Source organism: Athene cunicularia, assembly GCF_003259725.1.
Source record: "Athene cunicularia isolate RWA chromosome 4 unlocalized genomic scaffold, athCun1 chr4_part2, whole genome shotgun sequence".
NCBI classification, from domain to species: Eukaryota; Metazoa; Chordata; class Aves; order Strigiformes; family Strigidae; genus Athene; species Athene cunicularia.
Window position 1 is genome coordinate 22,587,330 of NW_020799099.1, and position 25,894 is coordinate 22,613,223.

Here is a 25,894-nt window from a genome sequence, read left to right on the forward strand (position 1 = left end):
ACTCTGCTCTTAGTGTTTTAACTGTCTCTAGCCCCAAGAAAAAAATATCTAACTTTTTTTTTTTTTTTTTAAACAATAAAACTGTAGTCTACCAAATTCATTAGGACAATAACAGAGTTTTGGTAGGGTGAGCCTCCTTTGGATGATGATGGAAAATAAGAGATACAAAAGAGCACAAACATACATTATTTCATTCTTGTTAATATCCCCCAAGCTTGGGTGAACTTAAATATATGTAATTCTACTATCTCATCAACAAGAGAGTCTGCAATAAAAGTAGTGTCCAACATTTTCACAAAACCAAATCTTGTATCATATGTAGCTTTTTGGTAACTCCACTGTCAAAATTAACATACTCTGACTTGGTAAATCCTTTTTTTCAGTACAACTGAAACATTCCTTTAAGCTGATGCTAGTGCCTAAAAAGCACTCAAAGTAATTTCCTACCTAAGTTTCATTAAAGCTTAGATGTGTTTTAATGCATTTCTGATTCCTCCTGGTGACAAAAATATTACAGGATTCACAGTAGTTGCAGTGAAAAGGACAGTAATAATCGCCTCCAACAGACGACCTTGTGAATAGAGGAGAAATTTTCTCTAGCGTTCAAGCACAATTTTTTCAAATCTTTCCTAAAGGCCATCTGCCATTCTGGATGATTTTTGAGATTGCACTCTTATAGCTGCTATTGTGTACTTCAGTTACCATAAACCAAAAGAGTCCCAGAATACAAAAATAATTACTGAACCTTCAAAATTATTCTCTTGTTTTCTTAACTTTTACTACATGAAGCCTGAGAGACACTGCTGCTACTTTACTTCAGAAAAATTAACTTTCAGTTTTCTATACACACAAGGAGAAGGGGGGGGATTCGTGCATGTAAGATAGCATATTGCATTGTCAACCTTTTCTTTTCTTAATTTCCAGCCTGATGTTAAAAATAACACCTTGTTCTTTTGGTTATTTGGTTAAGGGGGTCACATCATTAATCACAAAGGGAGACATGCAACCTAGTTAACACTGGCCTTTTTTTGCACTCTTCTATTTCCAATGTAGTACACAAATGATCTTCAAATCAAATAACACCACCTGATCTAATGAATGACAAAGTTGCCAACAATCTTTACATGTGAGGTATTACATTAATATACCTGTCTATCAAATGCATGTTATTAAGTAAATGAAGCATTCTATTATTCTCCTACAAAATGGATAGTTAAACTTTTCCCCTCTAGGCATACAATGACAGGACTCGCTGTAAATCAGCACAGCTCATCAGCACATCAAGCAGCTATGCTTATGCATGCCTGCTAAAGACCTAGCCCTTATTGACAGATAAATCATCATGAGCAGAAATGAGAGCTTTCTTTCCTCTTATCATTTCACAATGAAGTTTTGCAGAGAAAAAGTGCAAGTCACAAATTTTTTTTTTTCCCCCCCATTATAAAATGGCTTAGTTGTGATTATGGTAGACAAGCTCCCACTTAGAATTTGTTTATTTGCTTCTTTTTTTTTAAAGACTTGTTGTCTCTGCTAAACAACATATGTGGGTATTAATGTGACCAAAAACAGTTGCCAGGAATAAGGCCTACACATGAGAGCTTTCATGGCATGATTTAAGGTGCTTCCCAACCTTGTGCAAGAAACAGAAAACAGATACTCTGGGGCAAGCACAAGAGAATGAGAAAAAGACTGCATTATTACTTCAAGTCCTACAATGGACTAAGAGATTACATGGCTCTAACCCTGAAACATGAATGGGATGCTATCAACTTGTTTTCTATACTGCATTTAAGTTCAAAGCAGACACAATAGGGAATCAAGTCCAATGTACACGATGTGCAGCTGACAACCGGAATTGTTAAATTATTTTTCTTTTGAACAGCAAAAAACTGTGCATAACCCTGTGCATGCAATTCCCTCATAATAATTCCATATGAAAAAAACAAAGCAGCCAACATTTCACAGAAAAAGGAAGGATAGTTATTTTCACTTATTTTATCTTAAAACGAGATGAGATGAGCTGTGAAAGATGCGTCCTTGTACATGATCATTCTCAATTGCATTAATTAGTCATAAGTATAAAATTCTACTCCCATGCCTTCTGAGAAGTATAGCACCATTTATAGTACAATTCAGGAACTACTTCACTGAGTGCCTAGTGGGAGACTAGAAACATTACAGGGCTCTGGGAAATTATTCTATGTTTTATTTACTCACATCAGTGTATACAAGTACAAGGACTCTAGCACCACAAAACACAAAGAGGGATGCTGATGATTAACAGAGGTCTACAATAAAAAGTGAAAATCATAACGGAATGTTAAGTAACTGGGTTTGACATTCTTCACCAATAAAAATTTCTAATTCTGGTCTGAAGTAATTACCAAGAAAGCTGATCAAGAAACACTAAGGCATTCACAGAGCTAAGCTCATGTCACCTGCAAATGTGAGGCTCTTGAGACCCCTTTAAAGATGCTGTTCTATCATTTAGACATATGGTACAATACAGTTATGAAGGGATGTTTAGCAAACAAAATGAGCAAACTTTTATTAACATTTTATGTAGACACTTTTAGTGCACACTAGTGTAAGTATACATAAAAGCCTGAAAAGTATTCCAGAAGTTACCTCACACAAAAACCTTTTCCTGTGTACTAGTAGCTACCTGGGCAGGAACTCTCCAAGTACAGGTGAATAACTTCCTTACCTTTCTAAACAAACTTCTTTGTGTTAATCAACTCTATCAGCATGGGATGTCCTTTCTGTTAATTATATTATGTCAAATTAAAAAATTATTAAACTACAAATCATTCTGTGCAAATAGATGATACTGATCACTAAAGTTGTAACAGCAAGAAACAACCATTAAAAAAAAAATGTTTTAAGCCGTGCATGCATGTCCATCTATGCATACTGAATAAAATGGTAACAATAAAAGCAATGTCAACAACAGCATACAAATTTTACAAATTGTATTGGTCAAAGCTGTGGAAAAAAAAAAGCGAGAATATGTCTGAAGTGGGATGCCATAAGCCTTCAGTGTCTTACTTTAAGAAAAAAGAAGGAGTAATTAAGGAGTAATTGTATCCTGGTTTCACTGTGACAAAGCACAGAAACATCTAGTTGGTGTACACAGAGGAACCTGAGCCTGTTGATCAGAGTTACACAGCCCCATGTAGTGCTGAAATTCTAAGCTGTAATCACTCATATAGTCCTCCCCTTCCTCCGCTTTATTTTTTTATTGTTTAATCTACTTTAGTTTTATACTGTTACATTTGCTTTACGTGAAAAAAATTTTTCCTCGTATTAATTTTCTTAAAAGTCCTATTCTTAAAAATATATCCTATTTCCTTAAAGATATATCCCATTTCAACATTGTATACCATAGTTACTCAGGCATTCCTGAAGATTCGATTAACAGAGGCAATGCTGGATTCTCAGCTCTATAGGACACCTTCTACTAGCTGTTTGTGTGATTATCCCAAAAGCCAGTGTCCATGTAGAGATTTTAAATATATATGTGTGTGTGTCTTGTTGGGGTATTCACTTATAATGCTTACCCCCAGTTGGAATTCACTTGAATTACTCAAACTCACTGTTAGAGCCCTTGCTTAAGAAAAATCAAATTGATGGTCACCACCCTTCTTACACTTAAAAGAGACAGAAAGAAAGCAGGGAAAAAAACTCCAACAAACCAAACACACACACCCCAACCCATACCACACAAGGTTCTCCATGGGTAAGTTTCTCACATTTTAAGGGGAAGAATACTACACAGCAGAAACACCAAAATGTATCACCTGCAAGACATCAAATCCAGCTCAAACCCACAGAGAGTCAAAGCCCTTGCTATCTATTAGATGATCACTAACCTACATAAAATGAGCTGAATAGTGCTTCTACTGGGCAAGTATCTATACCACCAAATCATCATTTGCCATTAATGTCGACCCATCGTATGGCCTAACAACCTGATGAAAGATTAAATGAACAAGCAAGCTGGACTTGGCTCTTTCATGTCAGGTGATAATTCTCAGTCCAGGGCTCAGTAATGTAAATAAAGCAGTATAGGAAAAGACATAAACAAACAGAATTAAGACACAATATTGGCGTTTGTGACAAACAGGTTGATTTTTAAAATTTATACTTATCCTTTCCCAAAGGCTTCGGGATGGCTAAGTAGAACTAAAAATATAATTGTAATTAAAAATTGCACATATACCAAGACAATACAACAGATGCATGGTTGCGTGAAGCAGAAGTCCATTCTCATTATTTAATCTCTCTTTACTCAAGTTTCCTCTGATGTGCCATTAATCATTTCATAAGGTGTTTTTTAAAGCAGATCTTAATATTAAACTTATTTGCATGAAAGAATAAGCTCCGTACTATTAGGGCTTATTTATATTTCCAGACTCAAGAGAGCAAACAGGAGAGCTTTATTCTGTTTTACTTAACAGTATATCTAACAATTATAATACATCGTACTTCTAACCCTTTCCACAGGAAAAGCAGTATATATGGGAGAACACAGGACTGTCTTAAGTCTTCATTTTTCTGTGTTTGTTTCATTTACTTTAAAGTACAGGAATCCATATAGAGAAGGAAACACTACAGCATCTGGTAGAAAAGGTGTTGTTTGTGATGATCATTTCTGAGAGATGTTATATGCTTCAGTCTCACATGGATTTCAGGCATCTTTCCCAAGTGAAAAACCAATATCTTCAACTTATCCGCTAGTAGGAAAATATTATTCAGCATTACATTGCACATGGTCTCAATTCCCTATCCTGGCCTGAATCCACATTGTACAGTTTCTTATATAATAAGTTCCCAAACAGTAGTTTGATGTCTGATATTATTAGAAGATATGCCAGGAGGTTGATAACTAGTTGGATTTTTGGGTAACACCCACATGAGAGAAGGACCATGTTTTCAATTAGCCCAGCATTACTTAAAATACAATAATGTAAATAATAATTTATGATGAAATTTGATTATGATATTAAGAATAATATGATTTATGCTCATACTCTAAGATCAGAAGTTTAACACAATGCTGGGCCACCGTGCCAAGCACACAACCAGCAAATCTCTGGAACTGTTTTTTCACCTCTAATCAGCGTTGTGGAGGCTGCATCTGAAAAATAACACACATTGTTTTGGCGGTCCCAGTATGAGAGGTGGATGCAAACTAAAGAGAGTGCAGGTCACTAAGATGGTAGATCAAATGACATACAGGGATAGGTTAAGGGAACTGGGTTTGTTTAGGCTGGAAAAGGGAAGGCTCAAGGAGGATCTATTTGCTTTCTTCCACTATCAAATGGGGTATGGAGGAGAAGCATCCAGATCCTTCTCAGACTGGCACAGAGAAAAGCAAAGAGCAACAGCACACATTGCAATGAGACAAACTCCTACTGGACGCAAGAAAAAAAACATTCTTCATAGGACTGGTTAGACAGGTCATCTAAGGAGGCTGCAGAGTTTCTGTCTATAAAGAATGTCAGCATATGACTAGAAAAGGCCCTGAACAACCTGGTCTTTGAAGTGAACGCAGCTTTCAGACAGGAGATAGGACTAGAGCACACCTGAGGTCCTTCTCACCTAAATTACCCAGCATTTTAAGTTACCTGCTTTTGTTCTAGTAGTCTCTACTAAGAAGCTTGCCTGGTAGGCTACACACAGTTTTTATTTGCATTTGTTTTTTCTGGCAAAGTTTTGAAATAATATTTCCAGCCTCTGTGCTAACACATACAATTAGTAACGATAGTGTACAGTGTTCCAATAAATAGTGGGATGATAGAGAGGTAGAAAAATGGATCATCAGATGACTTGGACTTTAGAATTCACTATATCACTATATAAGTCTGCTGGAAGATGTGAGAGCTAATAAATTGCTTTATTTTTCTATTTATTATGTTCTGCAACTGTTTTTTACAGGGCAATGGTTGTTGTGGTTTGTTTATTACTAAATTGATAAACATGAATTACTAAAGTGATAAACATGGCGTTGCCACTCCTTTAGGGTTCTTTCTTTCTGTGCAGACAGATAACTAGATGTACACGGAACATGCAGTTCCCTGATTCCCTACAGTTTATGTAAATGTTGCACCTCCCAGTTAATTGTCACCTTACTGGTTAAAAACTATCACACTCTCCCTCCTCCCCTCAATCTGCTTACATGATTCTGCAGAAAAACAGATTTTGGTAATAACAGCATATGCGAAAAAAGATCTCTGCTTGGGCATTTTTAAAATTTTGCTGGCTAAGCAGAATGGTCCATGAATTTTAGGTTTAAAAATCAAGAGAAACAAACATACCTTACTAACTCTGATTTGACAAAGATCAAATAGTACTAGAGAAGATGTCTTAAACTTCCCTAGTAGAAAGAAGGGATAGAGAGAAAGGAGCTGATGAACCACATCACCTCGGTGGTTCGAACTGGAGGGAGAAAAAGTAGGAAAACATCTTTGTCCCCTAAGAACTGAATTCTATTTCCATAAATTTAATGAGATTCAACAAAATAAATTCCACAAGATTCTAGAAACTGATCTAAGCTTCCTTATTCACATTGGCTCAGTAAGGAAAGATCCTTTGCACAACAAGTTCAATAGGCTTAGCACAGCTATGTTTCCAGTGATCTTTAAAGGTGGATCTAGTGACAATGTAAAAATCCTCAGTCCTCTCTATGCTGCCCTTCAGAATCTATCACCCTGCTCTTGAAAGCAGTATGATAAATAGGCAGTTTAGCTGAAAAATAAAATCTCTCCTGCTGCTTTAAGGTCACCCTTTAATTGCACCACTTTTTATTTTTCCAGCATATTAACCTGAAGTCTGCCACAAACACACCAACCAAACTGAAGCAAGTTTACATAGTTTCTTTTTTTTCCCCTTCTCTCAGTGTACTACTAGTACAGTAGATCCACTTGTTCTTTCCCAAAACATAATAATACAGCATCCTATTGCCCAACTAGCACTGCTTGGTGAAACCTTCATTTGTAAGCTGGAACACAAATGTCACACTGTGAGAAAGTCTGGTGTTATAAAGTCCTGTGTTGATAATTGGTGAATTCTGATAAATGCTACAGCCTGCAAACTCTATTACTCTTCTGGTAAATCATGAGAATTCCCTTTTGAGAAAAACAATATAATCTGTGAGTCAGATTGGAAAATGTAAGATAAATGTCCTTCATTATTACTAGAAAACTCAGAAATATGTTAAGTACATTTCAAACACACTGAATAATTTATAAACAATAGCTCTGAAAAAAAACCCCAACCAAAGAGATATATTTTCACTCTATATTCTGAACTCAACAAAGAATATTAAGAAAGTTTATTGCTTTTATTTTACTAGCCATGCAGAGTAACCTAAATGAAAAAATACTCAGAATTGAACACCCCAGACAAACCAAACAGATGTATAACGTGTGAGATTAAGTTAATTTCTTTGAACTAGTAGCTATTTTCTTCTTGTAATTTAAATGTAATATGTGGTTAAAAGTCAGTAAGATCATTGGGTTTTATTTGGTTTTCTGATGATCACCATATATTACCTTTTAATTTTCTAAATCAAGATACAAAGGAGTATATAAAGCTCATCCAGTTAAACTGTCAAAGGATCTAAAATATGAAAGTAGATTACTTGAGCCATAGTTTTTGGAAAGAACTTGCAAATGTAAGTAGAAATTTGCAAGCTAGCTTTCTGCTAGACACTCATTAGACTTTTTGTATATGGTCCTGTAACACGCGGTTTATCAATGATATCCCACATGACTTTTTCCTACCACTCAGCATGAATGCATTGCTGCACTTCAGTCATCCGCCTCCTCTCTGAAGGGCAATGAAGCATTTGTATAGACCACTGCCTGTCTCACAAAATACCCAGTTTAAACACAAGGTAATAAGCAGGTAATTTCTGAAAGCTTTGCCACAGAATCCATCCCCTTCTTTTTATACTGTGATACTAGTGAAATCTCATGGAGAGTAAAAGGTATTACAGCTGAACATCAATCTGAATGACTGAGCTTGAAAATAGTAGCAGCCTCCACCCAAAATCGGGCATCAAGTCAAACTTCTCAAACAATGGATAAAACATGCACAAAACGTTAAAAGAAGTGTACACTGTGTGTTGTTTCTATAAAACGGAAGATGGAACAATATTTCAAAAGATGAAGAAAGATGCAGAAAATCAAAACAGCAGAAGAAAGACCCAAAGTAGAGCATCAAAGACCTGGATGGAAAAAAAACAGGCTTGGCACTGTGACCAAAACCCACCTCCTGCTGTCAGATTTCTACCATGCTCAGGAAAAAAAAAAAAAAAAAGTGCCGCATCCTTCTGGCCCATCCCAGTGAAAGTAACATCCAAGATGCTGATTAGCTACTCAAATCCAGAAGAAGTGTAATACTTTATTCCATCCCTCTGCTTCCCAAACTCTGGACCAAATCAACCTAAAACAGCAATGGAAAAGGACATTTTGGCTATCCAAAAACTGAAAGAGATAACAGAAATACATTCCCAATATCAGAGCTAAGACGTCACATGGACGAACTGAGTATACAGCAGTAACTTCTATGAAAATTAAAACTCCACATACACGTCCCAGCTCTAAAAAACCCCTTAAAATTATTACAGACTATGTCTCAGAGAAAGCAGAACACCTAAGGATGTTTTTGAGCACCCTTTGAACCATGGAATATTCATGATGTCAGAACATAAAAAGTATCTTCAGTGAGAAAGTGCTCAGTCTTTTAAACTGAGGTTAAATGAAACTACTTATATATCTTGTATCTCAAATAACATTTTTTCCTTAAACTCAAATTATGTAACAAGGAAATGACAAAAAAACCCATGAAAAACTTGGAGAGAATCTATGGAGTCAGTTTCTGTGAAGCAATGTTAGTGAGATCTCACAAATCCCTTAATACAGCTAATTTCTTGTTAGATTATTTATTTAGTAAAGGACAGAGGCTTGCAGTTCAGTTCATCAGTGTCTTTAGAACAGTTTCCCAGTCCTTACACCAAGGTGTTTTCAAATTAATGTTTACTATTATTCTTTCTAAAATTTCTCATTTATGGACAAAAATGTCTCATTTATTAACATAAATGTTTAATGTCTTTAAATGTTGGAATATACTGTGAGTGAAGGAAAAAATTTATTAAGGATGAAAACCGCATAATAGTCTTCCCCTTACAGAACTCCACCATAATGTAAACAAAAATTATATTTTGCTATTAAAATACAGATGATTCTTCATTTGTGATGTTTGCTATACCAGTGTGTATGCACAGAATTTTCCATGAGTCATGCCCAGGCACAGCAAAGACAACTGGAGAGAACATTAAATTATAACTTGGGGGGGGGGTCTTATATTAGATCCCTAGTGAACTGCACAGACAGATATCCCCACATCTTCAAAAGCAAAAATATTTCCCCAACCAGAAAATTACTGGAAAAAACATTAAACACTACTGTGCAGAGCTGAGGATGAAGCATTTATTAATCTGAAACTCATCCACATCAGATGACTATAGTAAAAATGTCACAGAGATGCCTTTAGCAACATGCTGAAACTGTTAAGTCATACAAATTAAACTGCTAATCTTAAGAAGCAAAGCAAGCTTTCCAGCATGTGTATTTGTTTTTAAGCAACATTACTCTTCTTTATGCTCTTATAAACACACAAACCGCAATAACATGTAGTTAGATGATACTGACAGCAGCCATTTTCATACAAGCTCAAACTTAAGTACTTCTTTGAGAATTTATCCAACATGAGGAATATAGGGCCATGTCAAGCAACAGTAAATTTCCATATTTTTAGACAGCTTTCCTTCTACAATGTTCTTTATCATAAAAATGTTAGCAATTGTTGAGTGGAAAGTAAACTACTATGAAGCATACTGAATAAGAAAGACAGCATGTGTGTATGAATACATGAATGTTTCTATGTATATATATATTTCTGCATATATATTTATATGTGTGTACACACACGTATGTATATATGAAAAACACAAACAATTAAAAAAATAAAGGATTTTGATCAATCAAAACTACATAAATCACACTGTCTCCTTGCTGCCTCCTTCTTAGCACTTATAAAACAACACAGATTTTCCTTTGCCTCAATTACTCCTGTTTTTCAGCACAAAAACTCCCTTTGCAAGTCTTGGGTGAGGACTGCTCCAGTTAGCCCCTCAGGTGGGATGTAGTAGCTTATCTCTGCAGAGCTCCAAGGACACAGATGAATGCTCTAGTTTGACCTTGATACAGTCATGGTATAAAACAAACAGTGATATATACTTCTACATCAGAAATATAACCTACCATCATTAAAGAGAAATTTGAATCTCTAAAAGTATGTCAGTCAAAAGAATATAACATCTAGAAAGCTGATGAACTGTACAGTCTTCTTTCCCACCACCCTCCAAGATGCTGCTATTTCCATTTGTCCTAAGATCCGTCTGTTGTTGGCTATCTTAATTAGAGTTAAAATTGGTTAATTCACATTGGTTAAAAAAATAAAGTGAAAAAAATGGTGACACTGAGACCTACTTTTTGTCTTTCACATAAACCAAAAAGTGAAGTTCTCTGAGATTCTGGAGTAAGACTAGATCATATTTTCCTGCTTACATGAAAAGACCCGTCAGTAAAATGCTGTGTGTCTCATGAAGCCAGCAGTCTACAAGTGACACTGCTGTCAAAGGCAAGCATATGCCATGAATTACTATTAAAGGAGTGTAAGCCTCAGCACTGTCTCAAGGGAGACTTTGGACAAATTTTGTATTTTAGATTTGCTCATTTCTGAAGTATTATTTTTATGAAATACTCAGGAGCACAATCTCAGGTGAGACCAGGAAGACACTACTCCACCCTAGTGACATTATTGTTTATCTATGCCAAGCGCCCTGATATGACAATGGTTTGTGATGGGGACTTAAATTCATATGCAGAACCAACTCCACAACTTCCAAGGAATATTAAAGATCCTATCTGACTGGCAGCTTCTCATCAAGGGACTGCCATAGAAGAGGAATCAGAACCTAATCCCCATTGTGTGTCATAGGATATTACCACTTACACACTCTATGTCTGTCTTGTGGAACTGATTCAGAGAGTAATTACAGATCAGATAAGCCTTTTCTGGAATATGTGCAATTAATTCTCCTGTAAAAAAGGGGGAAAGAAGCCTGACACTTTAATAATGTTTAAGTACACCTAATATATTTTTTTTTCTGCTCCTAATGTTTCCTAAATAAGAAGAAGAAAGAACTGCCTGTTCTTATGTAAATCATCCATGGGTCTGCAATATCTCCTCATAAAATAGCCAATGTGAAATAATACTACAAACCAGCAGAATGTACAGCAAGTACGTAATCAGTGTAAGGATTAATCTAGATTGTTGGGGGGGGTTATACTATAAGAACTATTATTCTTTTCAAATGGGAATTACCTCATTTCTTTAAAATTTCAAGGACAACTTTTAAAAAAATTTTAAAATAGACTGGACTAATATAAAATTCTCATTTTCCTAACAATTCAAAAAATGGTTTTCACCACAAGTACATTAATTTATTTTTACAAATCTCACTCTTGGCCTGCTAAAATCACAGCTTGTTTTGTTTTAAGACTGTACAATTCAAGGCATCTATATCAGCATAGCTACATTTTGAGGTGATTTTTACACTTAACCCAAGCGTCTTTCATAAACAGTTCATCAGCAGGATTCAAGTGCATCTCAGGCTTTCTGTTATACTTCAAAGCTGGATAACAAGTACTCATCTTCATGATACTTCAAAACTGCAGCAATTGGCTAATTGCCCATTATTGAAATCAACCTACAGAAAAGAGCTAAGTTTGCCATCATTCTGCCTTCCAGGAATACACTGTATTTAAGAAACAAAAGAAAAACCAATCAAAAAAACCAAAACCACCACCAAGACAACAGGACAACCCCTCCCCTTTATACAAGGAGGTAGAACTTGTTTACGATTTGAAAGATGAAAAAAAAAAAAAAAAAAAAAAAAAAAAAAAAGAGCAGATACATTTTTATGAGTTGATTCCAGAGTATCCAGTTGTAAAACATTAATAGCTAAGGCTTGAGGTAAAGCTCATTTAGCTAGCACTGTGCCTAGCTATTCCATAAATGTAAAAAGTCTAACATTTGATGAAAAGCCACCACCACAGAAGAAAAATATCTCCAACAGCTGTACTATAAGGGGGATTCATTTTCTGACCTAACTTTGCCTCCAGTTTGACTCAGAATCCACCTAGACTGCCTCACTACATTTTTTATTTCAATAGGACAACACACACGACTCAAGTTACACAGGGAAATTAAGGTTGAAAGGATAATACTGTTAATGCTCATTTTTCAGCATGAAGGCCGTTGTACCAATGGCAGCAGTACAATAAATGTTACTGTAAGCAGTACTCAGTTATTTTTGCCACTATTCCATGAAAATACTGTCTGCTTAAAGGCGTTCAAAGTGCTCACACTGCAGTGGAAAGGATCGATTTGGAAAATGTACAGAAAGATGCAGTTGCAGGTAAAGTGGGCTAGGAGACAGCTGAGGCTTCAAACACCTTTACCTTTCTGTATCCAATGAAAACTGAAAAAAGAGAAAAAGAGCAAGTGAATTACTCCTTTTACTAAACCCCACAGAATATATTCACTTTGTTTCTTGGATTTTCTGGATAGGTGGATATTTTCATGAATGAGTACACCTTTGAGACAAAGTGATGCTTTGAACCCAAATTTTAAGTTCAGGCTCAGGTTCATAATTTCCAAGGAGCTTTATAGCATTTTGGATACCTGACATCTTGGAAGCCAAACTCTCTTCCAATTTCTGAAGTAGGTATTTTCCAGGAGATAAAGACAGAATAGAATAATTCATTCCAGTGCTCTGTATACCTATATTTATTCCTCCAGACAGACACACTTCTGGTGACCAAAAGGGTCAATTCAAAATTATCACTAAACAGAGAACAAACAAAAAAATTGGTGAGGGACTACTTTTCTAAGTTCTTCTTTGCTTACTCAGAGATAGTTGAGGGCTCCTTCCATTTTCTCTTTTGTACCTGGGTCTTGTACCTGAACATCTACACCCTTATTTTCATTCCTCAAAGATTTACATTTTTCCCCCTTCAAGAACTAGATAGCAAATAGGAGTGAGAACAGTTGCAGGTGCTCTGAAGCTTCATCACCTTGCAGCAAGACAGCTTGCACTCCGCTGATGTTTTACACCCTCAGTTCTGTTCAAGGTCTCCTTCACAATGCACCCAAATGAGGTAGAAATACTTTTCCAAAAGTATTTGAAAATTAAAAAAAAAATCGAAGTGGAGAGAGGAAGACTACTAGAAAACTCTAGAAAAACTAGAGAAAAGAAAGAAATAAAAGCTCCCTGAGAGACAAAGTTTACCTGAAGTTCACTTTAGGTTAGTTGCAGAGTTCTGCAGAAAAACTAATTAACCAAGGGTTTTAAATCTGCTTGCAAGCATCCAACAGAAAGCCACAAGAAAAGTACAGATTTTCATATACTTCTCTCAAGAACTACAAAACTGACTACCACTCAAATTGATTTTTATGTTGAAGTACTATCTCTGAATTAGCATCATGATGCTGCGATTTTAAGACAGGTAGGTGGTATTTACAACTGTTATGTTTCCATATTCAGAATGACAATGGAACATGGGTTGCCCTAAGATACAAACCCAAAAATGGTAGTTATCCATCAAATGCTATGTCTGTAATATATTGTAGCTAAGTGAAAAAGCATACAGTTTCATTAGCTAAAAATTAGCGTTCTACTTATCTTTTGTAAACATTCACTTCCTTAATATTTACTATCTTAGAAATACATAAATAATTGTAGGATTTGCAGAATATTAAAGCATGGTTTGCATCAATTTTTGGCTGATTTTATGTAAGTCAAGAAAACAGTTTTAGCAGCATTTTCTACTAATCATTTCAAGTTTACTTCATTTTTAACAACTCTTTTACCTTCCCTGAATAGTCCACTGCACGCAGCAATGTAAAGCAACTTCAGAAACAAGGAGCAAAGCATACAAAACTCCCTTGGGAGGGCAAAGAAATGCAAAAAGGGGATTGTGATGACTACCTGGTACCTGGACTGGCTTCCTTAGCCTGCAGGACAGTGGGCAAAAGTGCAGCAAGAGCTTGCCCCGAGGACCTGGGGCCCTGCAAAAATCCCCTGAGCAAACAAGAGAGGGAACCCTGGGTGTATCTTTTGGTGGGCCTCAGTATTTAGTTGCACCGTGGTGGCAGGGCCCAGGGCACCTCCATGAAGACAACATTGGACATGCAGTGCAAGAAGCGGTAGCCAGAGGGACCGGAGCCCTGCTGCTCTTTGGAAGATTTCAAGTTGCATCCTCAGGCTCATACAGGCTTGTTCTAGGCATCAGGGAAACAACAGGGGCTCACTGTAATTATATTGAAGCCTTTTAGATCCTTAAGATCAAAACCATGGTTGTAAAGAGCTGCTTCATATATGCCTAACTTCAGAGAAGCCTAAGCTGAGTGGGTGCTTCCCGTTGGATTGCTGAGGTCCTTCAGTAAGTAGACTTGACTTTAGTGATCCCATGGATGCTAACAAAGCAATACAGTCACTTTGCTTCCAGAAGACTGTTCAGTTCTGGCACACGTTCCAAGTGTTTTTAGTGAGCTCATTTACTAGCCTGTCACTTTAATTCTAGCTGCTCTAGAAATCCTGGCAGCTCTTCTAACACCACACCCTTAAAGAAACAAAACTCCCAACTTTTTTCCAATAAGTAGTATGGCAGAGAACACACAGTAGAGATTAAAAAATACACAGATGGCCAGAGCTAGCATATTGACTCTGTACTTACACACCACACGCACAAAAATCCTTTTTTCCAATCCTGTGGGCACCCACTACCCACTTTTGTAGGTTTCAGAGTTTCATAACCTTAAATCCAGCTTCTGTCATGTTCATCTCCCAATCTGGCTTTATTTAGTCAATAGGAGTAAATTAGATATACTGAGTCCTTTCAAAACTTAATATCAAATGATTAAACGTGGTCTCAAGACTCCCACCTGTATTCTCCTTCTGCAAGTCCTGGAGTATCAAAACTGAAGTCAGTTAAACATGGATTAAATCCATGATACTTACTTTTACTCATACGGAAATCCTTATTTCATGACTTTAGGAAGATGTATTTTTCTGTCTATTATGAGATACAAGAACTAAATTCCCTGTGGGACTTTTTTCTGCAGCTGACATATATACAGATGAACTTTGACAACAGCTGACAGCAAATGAACTACAGCTCATTGTATCAATACAGGATAATTTTACACTGACAAAATTGTCGACCAGTTAAATAGCATATGTTCTGAACTAGACTGATATAAAATTAATGCTCCAGGACTGTGCAGAAGCTTGATGTTCCCTGTGTCCCATTTTGTCATTTAATTTTAGATAATAATTACATAATACATCATTTCTTAATGTAGCCAAATATGAAACAAAGAATATTGATGACCTGTATTTATTTTGCAGATGTTAATATAGCAAAGGAATCTTTCACCCTTGAGCAGCATTACATTTTTCCCAGCTTGAAACTTAGCTATTTGTGCTGACGCAAAAGTATACTCCTGTTTTTGGTTAGTGTATAAAAGATGCGGTAATGGATGGATCTGAATTCATTCTCTCCAAATTCTAAGCCAGCCACCAGGCATGAGACAGAAAGGCACAAAAATCCCCTGAGCCAGATCAGATAATTAAGATCTAATTAAGGAAACAAACCCACCTCCCAATTGCTTACAGAAAATCTTAGGTGCCTGCACACCTGCAACTTCCATGGAAACAATGTATGTGCTGAACATCTTCCTGAATGTGTTCACCCTACATCCTTTCTTCTGCAGTCTTTAAGTTCTCTGTGAGAGAGGAGGTAGAAAAATCTCTCTCCTTTATTTAAAAAATACTGAAGACATACATGTTTTAATTATGTTCCACCAAAACCAGAATTTTAAAATTATGTTAGTACATTCTTAAAAGCACAATAAAATGCATTTTCATGTGTTTAGGGTTTTTTTGATTGCTATACCACAAATTTTACCTCGCTCAGTCCCTTGAGAGTATTCTGTCTATCCTTAAAATGGTAGTACTCGAGCATTAGTAGCTCATATGCTAAAGAAATGTTCAGCAAATGTAAGAATATTTATTATTACAATTAAAGACATTATGGAGAAAAAATATCTTATTTTCTACTGAGCAATCTTATAGATGTGAAAAGCAGCTCATGGGAGAAGTATTCACAATTCATCAGAACATGTGCATGGCCTTTCAAGATTTCTAACATATGCATACAGTGCTGTGCTACTTCTCTGCCTCTTTGATACTGCAAGACAACTGTCAACACAATCTTTTTAAAAGAAACTTCTACTAGGGGTGCATCTAGATAGTAGCCACTTCAGAGGCTGACAAGTCTCTGGAAATGTACAGTCACTGTTATCAGTGTTTTATCTGAATGATTAACATAGCCTTAGGCTAGGTATTCCGTAACTAGTGTGAAATTGTATTTCTTTAGTTTCTGGTCTGTATGAGTGACATTATCATGTAAATGAACTTTAAAAATAAAAATTGCTTCTCCTGCTTACCAGCTCCTCACGAAGTTGGGCTATGAGTTCATCTCTCTCTTTCAGCTGCACCTTCAGCACTGAGCATTCATCTTTTATTCCATCCTACAAAAACATCAAAAGAGATGTTATAATAGGCTTAACGCTTTTACTTTGCTCTTGACAAGAAAAGGCTGTTTCACATAGTGTGAGATAATTACCTGCAAGTAATGAAACTCAATTCTCCTTTGTCATGTGTGGTATTTTCAATAACATACTCTAAGTTGCTGCATAAACAAATTAATGCATCCAAAAACATCACATAGAAATGTGGATAGCACCCTGCACAGAAGTCCATTTCATTGTTTTCTGAATCTTTTAAGCCTTTTTTACTGAAGATCCTATCAGGTCATTCCTTTTCAGTTAAGGAACAGCTATGAAGTGCTGTAATTTTACTCATACAAAACAACATTAGAAAAATACCAATTTAGAAGCATTATTGTGGAGCTCTTGATCTTGGATGAAAAAGAAAGCACAACAGACATTCACAGGACACATAAAGCACCCTTCCCATGTGCACTTCTTTTGTCCTACATCAGCCCAAAAAAGCAGCAAATCTGGTATTAACAAGGTGGAAGAAAGAAAATAGGTATCACTTAGCTTGACTGTAACTCAATTTGACTTGCATGAAAATGAATATAATAGCTAAGACTGTAGCCAAACCCGGGTCCCTGAGGCAGTAAGTAGTCCCCATGCAATTTTGTGAGTTCACGTAAGTCTGGGTACTGTGTCCAGCTCTGGGGCCCACAGTATAAGGACATGGACCTGCTGGAGCAAGTCCAAAGGAGGGACACAAAGATGATCAGGGGTCTGGAGCACCTCCCCTGTGAGGACAGGCTGAGAGAGTTGGGGTTGTTCAGCCTGGAGAAGAGAAGGCTCCAGTAAGACCTTATAGCGGCCTTCCAGTACTTCAAGGGGGCCTGCAGGAAAGATGGGGAGGGACTCTTTGTCAGGGAGTGTAGTGATAGGATGAGGGGTAACAGTTATAAACTGAAAGAGGGTAGATTTAGATTAGAGATAATGAAGAAACTCTTTACTGTGAGAGTGGTGAGGCACTGGCACAGGTTGCCCAGAGCAGCTGTGGCTGCCCCCTCCCTGGCAGTGTTCAAGGCCAGGTTGGACGGGGCTTTGAGCAACCTGGGCTAGTGGAAGGTGTCTCTGCCCATGGCAGGGGGGGTGGGACGAGATGAACTTTAAGGTCCTTTCCAACTCACACCATTCTTTGACTCTATGATTCTGTGAAGTCTAAACACCTTATTTGGAGATGAAATGTCAATCACATTTTTGCCCTGTTCTGATAAACATCCAAGAGGAGAAACTCATGACACAACTGAGATGTTGAAGAATAAAAACCCAACAAACTAACCAGACAACTAGATGGTCGTACAACCATAAACGAAGCACTGTATCTTTACATCCTCCTAGTACAGAGACCTATTTACAATGTTTGTGGAATGTACTGGTTTGGAGTATCATTTCCTGAAGAAAAAACAAGCTATGCAACAAGAAAACTTTCTGGAATACAATGATATTTGCACAATACTTTTGTCCTTAGTTTAAAAAATAAGAAAATCAGACCTCTAGCGAACAGATGATAACAAGTATAAAAGTGCAGAATGTATTTAGACCATGAAGAGCTCAGGAGTTCAAAAGGGTATAACCAGCATGATGAACTTGTCAGCACTAACATGTTTGCAACTTCAAATAAACCCAGAAATATTAGACAAAAAAGTAAACCGTGAAGTCCATTTTCCTCAGTTAAATGTTCAGTTATAATAATCTTTCAAAGTAATTATATTGCTTATCATCCGCTCTAACAGAATTGGAAGAAGAAACAGGATACTCATATATAAGCCCCCAAATATTTACAATTACAATTAAAAAATTATAACCCCTTTCTGGCAGACAGATAATGAACCTGCTTACACACTACTTGAGTACTACATACAGATATCCTGAAATATTCCAGTTCAGAAACGAACAAGGACTTGCACTATCTCCCCTAGGGAAAAACTATGCTATGGTAAAGCAGCATTTCACTCTTCCTATCTACTAATAGAATGATTCTAAGAAAGTTAGCCTAAAATAAAATACTAATACATCTTAAAATACAGCCCTCAGCACACAATTTATTATCAGCACATATTTATCATTCTAGTTAATAAAATTATCTGCTTATAAAAATATAAATTATGAAGAACACTAATATTTTATCAAAGTAAGGTCTCTATTTTAAAATATGGTTTTAAAAGTGATGCAGCATTAACTGTTGTGCAATTTCTGGTTACATTATACTGAGTTCTTTCTGTCAGCATGGTTCACATTGTTGTTATCTCCCGATTTTCCTCTTTTTAACTTAAAAAGAACAAAGTTAGTGGAATATACAGTGGAAGAATAAAACCAACAAATTACCATAAGCAAGATTATTACAAAAATAGCTTTTAGAAAGCATGCACAAGCAAATATGGCAGTGAGGTCTGTAACAGTGTACGGTAACTAGAGCAGGAAAGATTTTTCAAGTGAGCTTTGTAACTAGGTATTGTCTAAAAGGCAATGCAGGCCTCCCTTGGACTAGGGAGAGCTTGAAGAAAGGTTTTACCTCACAGAGCTTCCAAAGACTTAAAAATCATGGTCTGTATCTTCAGAGAAAAAGCAGTCATGCACCCAGCTGTACCTTCCTCACCCATGGAAAGGACTGACCATTCTTGTGCAGTACAGTTCTCCAGGCACTTAACTTCTACGTTCCACGCAACAACTTTTCATACAGTATAGACCATAACTATCATTACAGCTTAGAGAAAAATATCTAGGGCTAAGGTAAATTTTCCCCTTGTCTTGCCACGTATCAATGAACCTCCGATTAACATGGGCCTGTGGGACGTGATTCTTGTAAATAAATAGCCCACATCAGCTTCCTACAATTTCTGGGAAACTCACTGTTCTGGGATACTTGAGAGTATGAGGCCTGGACAATATCCTTCATGCATTTGCCAGCCGTAGAGAAAAGAATATCTATTGTTTCCACCCCTTGCTTACGTAATACCCAGTATTAAGCTAAGATAGCAGTTAGGTAAACTTAACTGCAGAATGCAGGTGCTACAAGCATTGCCACCAAACAAGACTTCAGATCTGCACTCAAGCATCTCAGTAAGGGTTGTCCTTAGACAGGGTCTTTTCTGCAACTTGCTGTACAGGCACATCAACGCATATGCAGGAGTTAACCAGAATTGTCTAGTGAAAGGGAAATGCTAGCAATTCCCAAATATTTAGGTTATTGTTTAGTAAAATAAGTAATAATAAACATAGTCTATATTCCATCCACTCTACACCACACTGGGTTTTCAAGCAGCAAAGAGCATTTTCTTGTTGAATTAGGATTTTTTAATCTCATTTTGCTACATGGTATCTGCACAAGCATAATTTGTTCTGCAAATGCAAGACAAAAAGGAAAAGACAAACGGTACTTGGTGTTTCTTCTATGTTTCTATTATATTTTGAGGACATTTTTGATCTAACACCAACTGAGAAAACAAATAGAAGAAAGAAAATACCATACAGGAATAAAAGAGAGAAAAGTAGTTGACTGTGGAAAGGCTTGGGTAATTTCAATATCCCATACATTTGTTTCAATGTAGTCTAACACAATAAAAATTGTTATAGAACCAACTATCTGTTGCCAAAACAGTGAATGCAGCTCTTCCAGAGAGCAACTAATGAAAGCTAGGGAAGGAGAGAGGGCTCCAAAAATCACATTCTTGTTCAAGAGCCAAAATATTTCAGTGAAGGCTTATGTGGGGGATACAAGTGTAGCAGCAGGCAACTGAAAGGTGTTGGGGCAGGAAAATCTGGTGGAACGCTGTGTTATTAGTCTGGGGGCAAATAGCAAGGCATATCAGAGAGTATGAACTCGAAACAGATCACCTTTATTCCTTAGGAGGCCTGAAATGTTTAATCATCTACTGTGAAACTGTAGTACGGTGCAAGGCGCTTTGGAAAGACCAAGAAGTTTGCTGAGAAAAGCTTCTCAAGGTGAATGAGGAACAGGAGATGCAATCCAATGGGGATTTTTAGTAAAAAATAAACTACCTGAAAACCAGAATTCCCTTCTAAGGAATTGTCACAAAACAGACATCAAAGAGGAAGGGACTTAAGAAGGATGGCCTGCTTTTAGCAGAGCATGCAGTCAGTGCATTCAGAGTCTACAGCTGGAAGAAATATTTTCCCTCATAAAGTAGGGATTTTTAATAAACTTTGAATGCTCTGGGGCTGCAAAATTCAGGCTCTTTACTATCCACACATTCCAGTAGAGACTTGACCTGTGTTTAGAAAAATAAACTTATTTATAATGCTGGTTATGATCATGTATGCAAACTATTTCTCACGGTTTTGCAGCTCTTACAATATTTATAGAATGCAAAAGAGTAACACTCCTGGCATATAAGCATAGCAGAGTTCAAGTGCCATCCAGAATCAATTAAGTGACAATAGATTTAAAATTCTGCTAGGTAACATGTGCCATTTCTAGTTACAAAATTAATATCCTTGGACACTGTGGGTCCTTATTGTTCTGCAAAATTATTTTATACCTGTATATTTTATCAAGGTTATTGGTTCAATGAGAACATGGATGCTATGAAAATTTTAGTCACTGCTCCACATAATTGGATCATATATTGGTTACATGTGTCCATAAGCTATCTGTATACAAACGATTTTGAGGCCATTTTGTTGAGTTTAATAAATTATTACATACAGTATTATGCATTAAAATGATACTAACTTTTTTTTATGAATGTTTTTCTTGATCTCATTATGAAAAGGAAAGAGGATAAGAATGCTGCTCTCCATTGCAGTGAGCATACTTGTAACAGGCTTGTCCGAGGCTCTAGAAATACTTGATAAAGAGAAGTCAGTTAACAGTTCATTCCTAGAGATAACTGTTTGACACAGCAATCCCTGTAAATAAAATGCTGTGTCTTCAAACTACTTTCTTTTATTAAATGAAAGTAATCAAAAAGGTTTGTAGCCTAAATTCCAGGTGGACTTTATACAAATACAAAACCAGCGGTGTGCAAAATGTCCATTGTGTTTTCCTCACTTATATTCTCTTATACTGTAACAAAAATCCAGGGTTTAGCTGCATATTCACTATGGATCTGATGTTATTATTGTACATGTTTATGGTCAGAATGTTCTTAAAATTATCATCTTTTTACTTCCTTCAAATTACCACCCTTTTACTTATTTTCAGTCATAGGCTACAACAGCAATTGTTACATCTCCGTGCTTGTATTTTCCTATTTTTGTTTAATTCTGTCCATCTGGGAAATTGCTAAACATAATAACAAACCTGTTTCTCATCAGATCAGGTCACAAGATGACAAATTGTACTCTGTGTGTGAAGACAGCTGCAGCAGGTTATGCATAAGTGCCAAAAAGCATAATCATTTCCATTTTGAAAACTTACTTTATTCCTCTTCATACTTTGCAACAAATAGGCATTTTGTGCTTACTGTAATCAAAGTGCTATAAACAGAACTAACCAAGTATTATAGAAGATAAATTCAGTGCAATTTTACTTTGATACTAAACAGAATATGCTGCCAAAATAGTACCATAAAATTAGTATATTATAAAACTCATTTGATAAATGTGTTGACTTTTAGACGCTAAGCAGATTGTTTACCAACTTAGGGTAATGCAAAAATCAGCAATTACTTAGAATGTAGTTTCTTAAAAAATATCATCCTGGAACAAACCAAACTAAGAAAACTGAATATCAGGTCCAGAAAGTCACTTAAATGCCGTAATAGTTGAAGCTTCCTTTAAGTTATGCAGTAGATTCATACAGCAAAATTAATAAATTTCTGGAACATTCAGAGAAAACACAGGTTATTTTAACACATACAATATTTTTATGCCAGCACTATAAGAGTCTAGACTACATACAAGGTTATGGATGTCTTTTACAGTTCATTCTATACCACCTGGCCTCTTAAAAGTACCAAGGACTTTTGCAGATCTTGAAATTTGTAGAGAATTACCATTATCTATCTCCAAAGTGAGACCCTGCTTGTGTTAACACGTATCATATTGACATGCACAGTTTTATTTAAAGGAAAAACATCTACATACTTGAGATTAGATATGAGTAGACTTCTCAATATTACAGACTGTTTTCAGAATTATTTTTTTTTTTGTCAGATAATAATTACTTTTTCTGGCTACTATTATTATTGTTTTAATGAGAGTCTTAATGATCTTCACATGAGGCAGAAAACCTGAGACTGCATTATTTGTTTCAGGTGTCAAAAAAAAAAAAAAAGTCATTGGTCCATCTTTGAAATATGGTCCCCTGATGTATTTACACCATGGTACCATATGTACATGGTATGACTTTCCGGTGTTTTATTTTCCCTTTCTGTGTTCACTCTAGCTCATATTGTATCAATTTATATCTGTCATATTAATTCCTTTCAATCACACGAAGAGAGAAATGAATTGGCTGGCTGCAATTCTTTACATGTGCAAAACACATTGATTTTGCTTCTTTGGCTCATCTGTTGTTCTGGTGCTGTGCCAGTCCAGTTAGTCTTGGCTGGAGTCCTGACAATGCTCCCAAAGAGCGGCTGCTGACTGCAGGCCATGGTCATAGTTAACTCTCCTGCTTCTCATGTCACACTGCCCTGCCAGCTTCTCCTCAAGCCCAGTACAAGGGCAAGGGCAAGTCCATGCTTCAGAAATTCCCATTAAAGCATAAAATGGCAACTCAGAGTGATCACCCAATGGCCACCTTCACTCAACACAAGCAGAGTCTCACTACAGGGTATCTTTCCAGTAGGAACAAAACAAATCAATAAAATCCTGAATCAGCTTTGGAAGCTATGGTCATGTCAGCAACAGACATCATTATGTGCATCTTCTTTCATTGCAGCTACAGCATTCAAATGGTATTTCTAAAGGAACAGCTCTATATTTAATTTCTTGATCGTGAAGTCAAATGCTGTTTCAGGAGCACAGGATCTGATCTTATAATGATAAATAAGGGTGAATGACCCTCAAAAAATCTGAAGTAATTCTATACTATGTTCTAAGTTCACTTACATGGAATATGTCAATAAATATCTTACTGGAACAATTTAGGGCAGTTATATTCATTTGAATACTAGAATTCAACTGATATTTTACTATGAGGGTAACACTCAGACTACATCAGCTATGCTACTTTAGCCTCAGACATTGATGAATATAGAGGTAAATAAACAATGTTCTTCATAATGATCCAATTGTCAGTTAACTGTGAAATACTGAATAAGCAAATTAATGTTGGTTTTTTGTTTTGTTTTGTTGTTGTTTTTTTTCTTCAGCTGAATTTTGCTCTCTCCTCAGGAGTGATAATAAAAAGCATGCAGTTTAAAGGAATGCAGCTTGATTAATAATCTGCAAAAGTGAACGATCATACCAGGTGAAGCATAAGGTGTATCTAACCTGCAGAAATCATGAACAGCATCCAGGACTGGAAATGTATAACACACATTTAAGTGTGTTTTTCCCCGATATAATTACTCCATTTACTCTCTCCTTAGGGCTCTTCCTGAGCCAGAATTCATATACACAGTACCACGCCTCCTTTGGTGGTATTTCTAAATAAATTATATGTTCATGAAAAGAAAACGAAGCAGCGAAGTGAAACAAAAAACTCAATTCCCTCAAACCTTCCTTTTGTTTCAAACCAGCTGCTGAACAGTGTCACTGTTCCTGTCTTGAGAAAAGACAGGAGTATTTCCTATTCATCTTCTAAATGTCTCCCACGGTTTTATGAGTCTGCGTGCTTAATGCACATCTCCTGTCATCTCTGAAGCTCAGAAATACCTCCTTTCTTCCATAAACCACCCTGTATCTCCGATTAAAACCTATGATCCACCTTTTCAGTTGTACTATGTTATTCATTTAAACCAGGAGTCAGGATTCCATGTAGCACTCAAGCAGCAGCTTAGCCAGCCATTCACACAAGTGCTTTATGATATTTTGTTTTGCCTTAATTTCTAAGTAGTTATTCAAAATAATTCTTAAGAGCCAAGATTTATAGAAAACCCCCACATCATCTACGTTTTCTGTAGAAGGAGAAAAAATTCAATCATAAACCTAAAATCAAGTGTCACAAAAATCAGAATAAACAGACTTTGGTAACAATGTCCCTGTACCTAATTCATCAAGAGCCCTGCAAGAACTAGTAGGATAATTACTCAACTGTATGTACTTTTTCTGATTTTGATAAGTACTAAGCTGGTGTTTTCAGGGAACTATGCACAATATCTTAAGTATCTCTTTCTTCATCTAGAAAAATAGGACTGTTCTTTCCCATGTGTATTCTTTTGTGCCTGCTGACATTGAATCTCAACTGCCTTTCATCTTTAAATCATTTGGAATGATGAGATCTTTCTGCAACATTTCATACTCCATTTTAATTCTGATTATTCTGGACCCTTCCGGAAGTATAATTCTTCCTTTAATAAATGACTACTTACATCTCTTGTACTCTACACCTAATCTGCCATTAATCTAAGAGAAGACTTTCCCACTCATTTTTAAAAAGCTTTTGATGACAGGCCTTCTTGAAAGCTTTTTGGAAATTGAGTTAACTACACAAACCAGATCTTTATTCACATACTGATGACTCTTCCAGCAGAGTTCTGAGTTATGATTAAAATCTCAAAAAGTCAGGTCTGCTTCCCTATTTATTATACTAATGCATGGGCCAACTAAATCTATTTTCTGAACAGTTTCTACTAATTTAACAGGTAACAAAGTAAAACTAAAAGAACTTCTTTAAAAAAAACAAACAACAAACCAAGAAAAAAGTCATCTTATTTCCATCTGTCATTTCACTAAAAAGATTAAACCAACACCTAACAGTCAAGAGTCAGTGGTTCCACAATTTCTTGTATCAGTTTCTTTAGCACACTCAAATGAGTAGATGGTGCAAGCAATTTCTTATTCTACGTTATTATTCTCATATATCTTCAACTGACATTTCAAGGCTTATTCCTCAGACTAGTTCCCCCAATGATGCTGGTATATACACTTATGTGGAAAAAAACATAATTTATTTACCTTTTTTTACAATAACCTTATTTGCCAGGAGTGTTTCCTTACATAATTATATTTCAGCACTGCGAACTCTCACGAAGACCTCATGCCACTTATTAATTTGAAGAAAACCTTTTAT

The 25,894-nt window shown here is 36.3% G+C and overlaps 1 protein-coding gene across 3 annotated transcripts in view; it reads right to left on the bottom strand.

Moving 5' to 3' along the window:
* Positions 1-25,894, bottom strand: part of CCSER1 (coiled-coil serine rich protein 1) — a 646,489-nt gene that overhangs the window by 314,354 nt on the left and 306,241 nt on the right. For all 3 annotated transcript variants that reach the window (XM_026847667.1, XM_026847668.1, XM_026847666.1), the window contains exon 7: positions 16,648-16,731. In XM_026847667.1, coding sequence (XP_026703468.1) covers positions 16,648-16,731 — 84 coding nt within the window. The remainder of the gene's footprint in view (positions 1-16,647; positions 16,732-25,894) is intronic.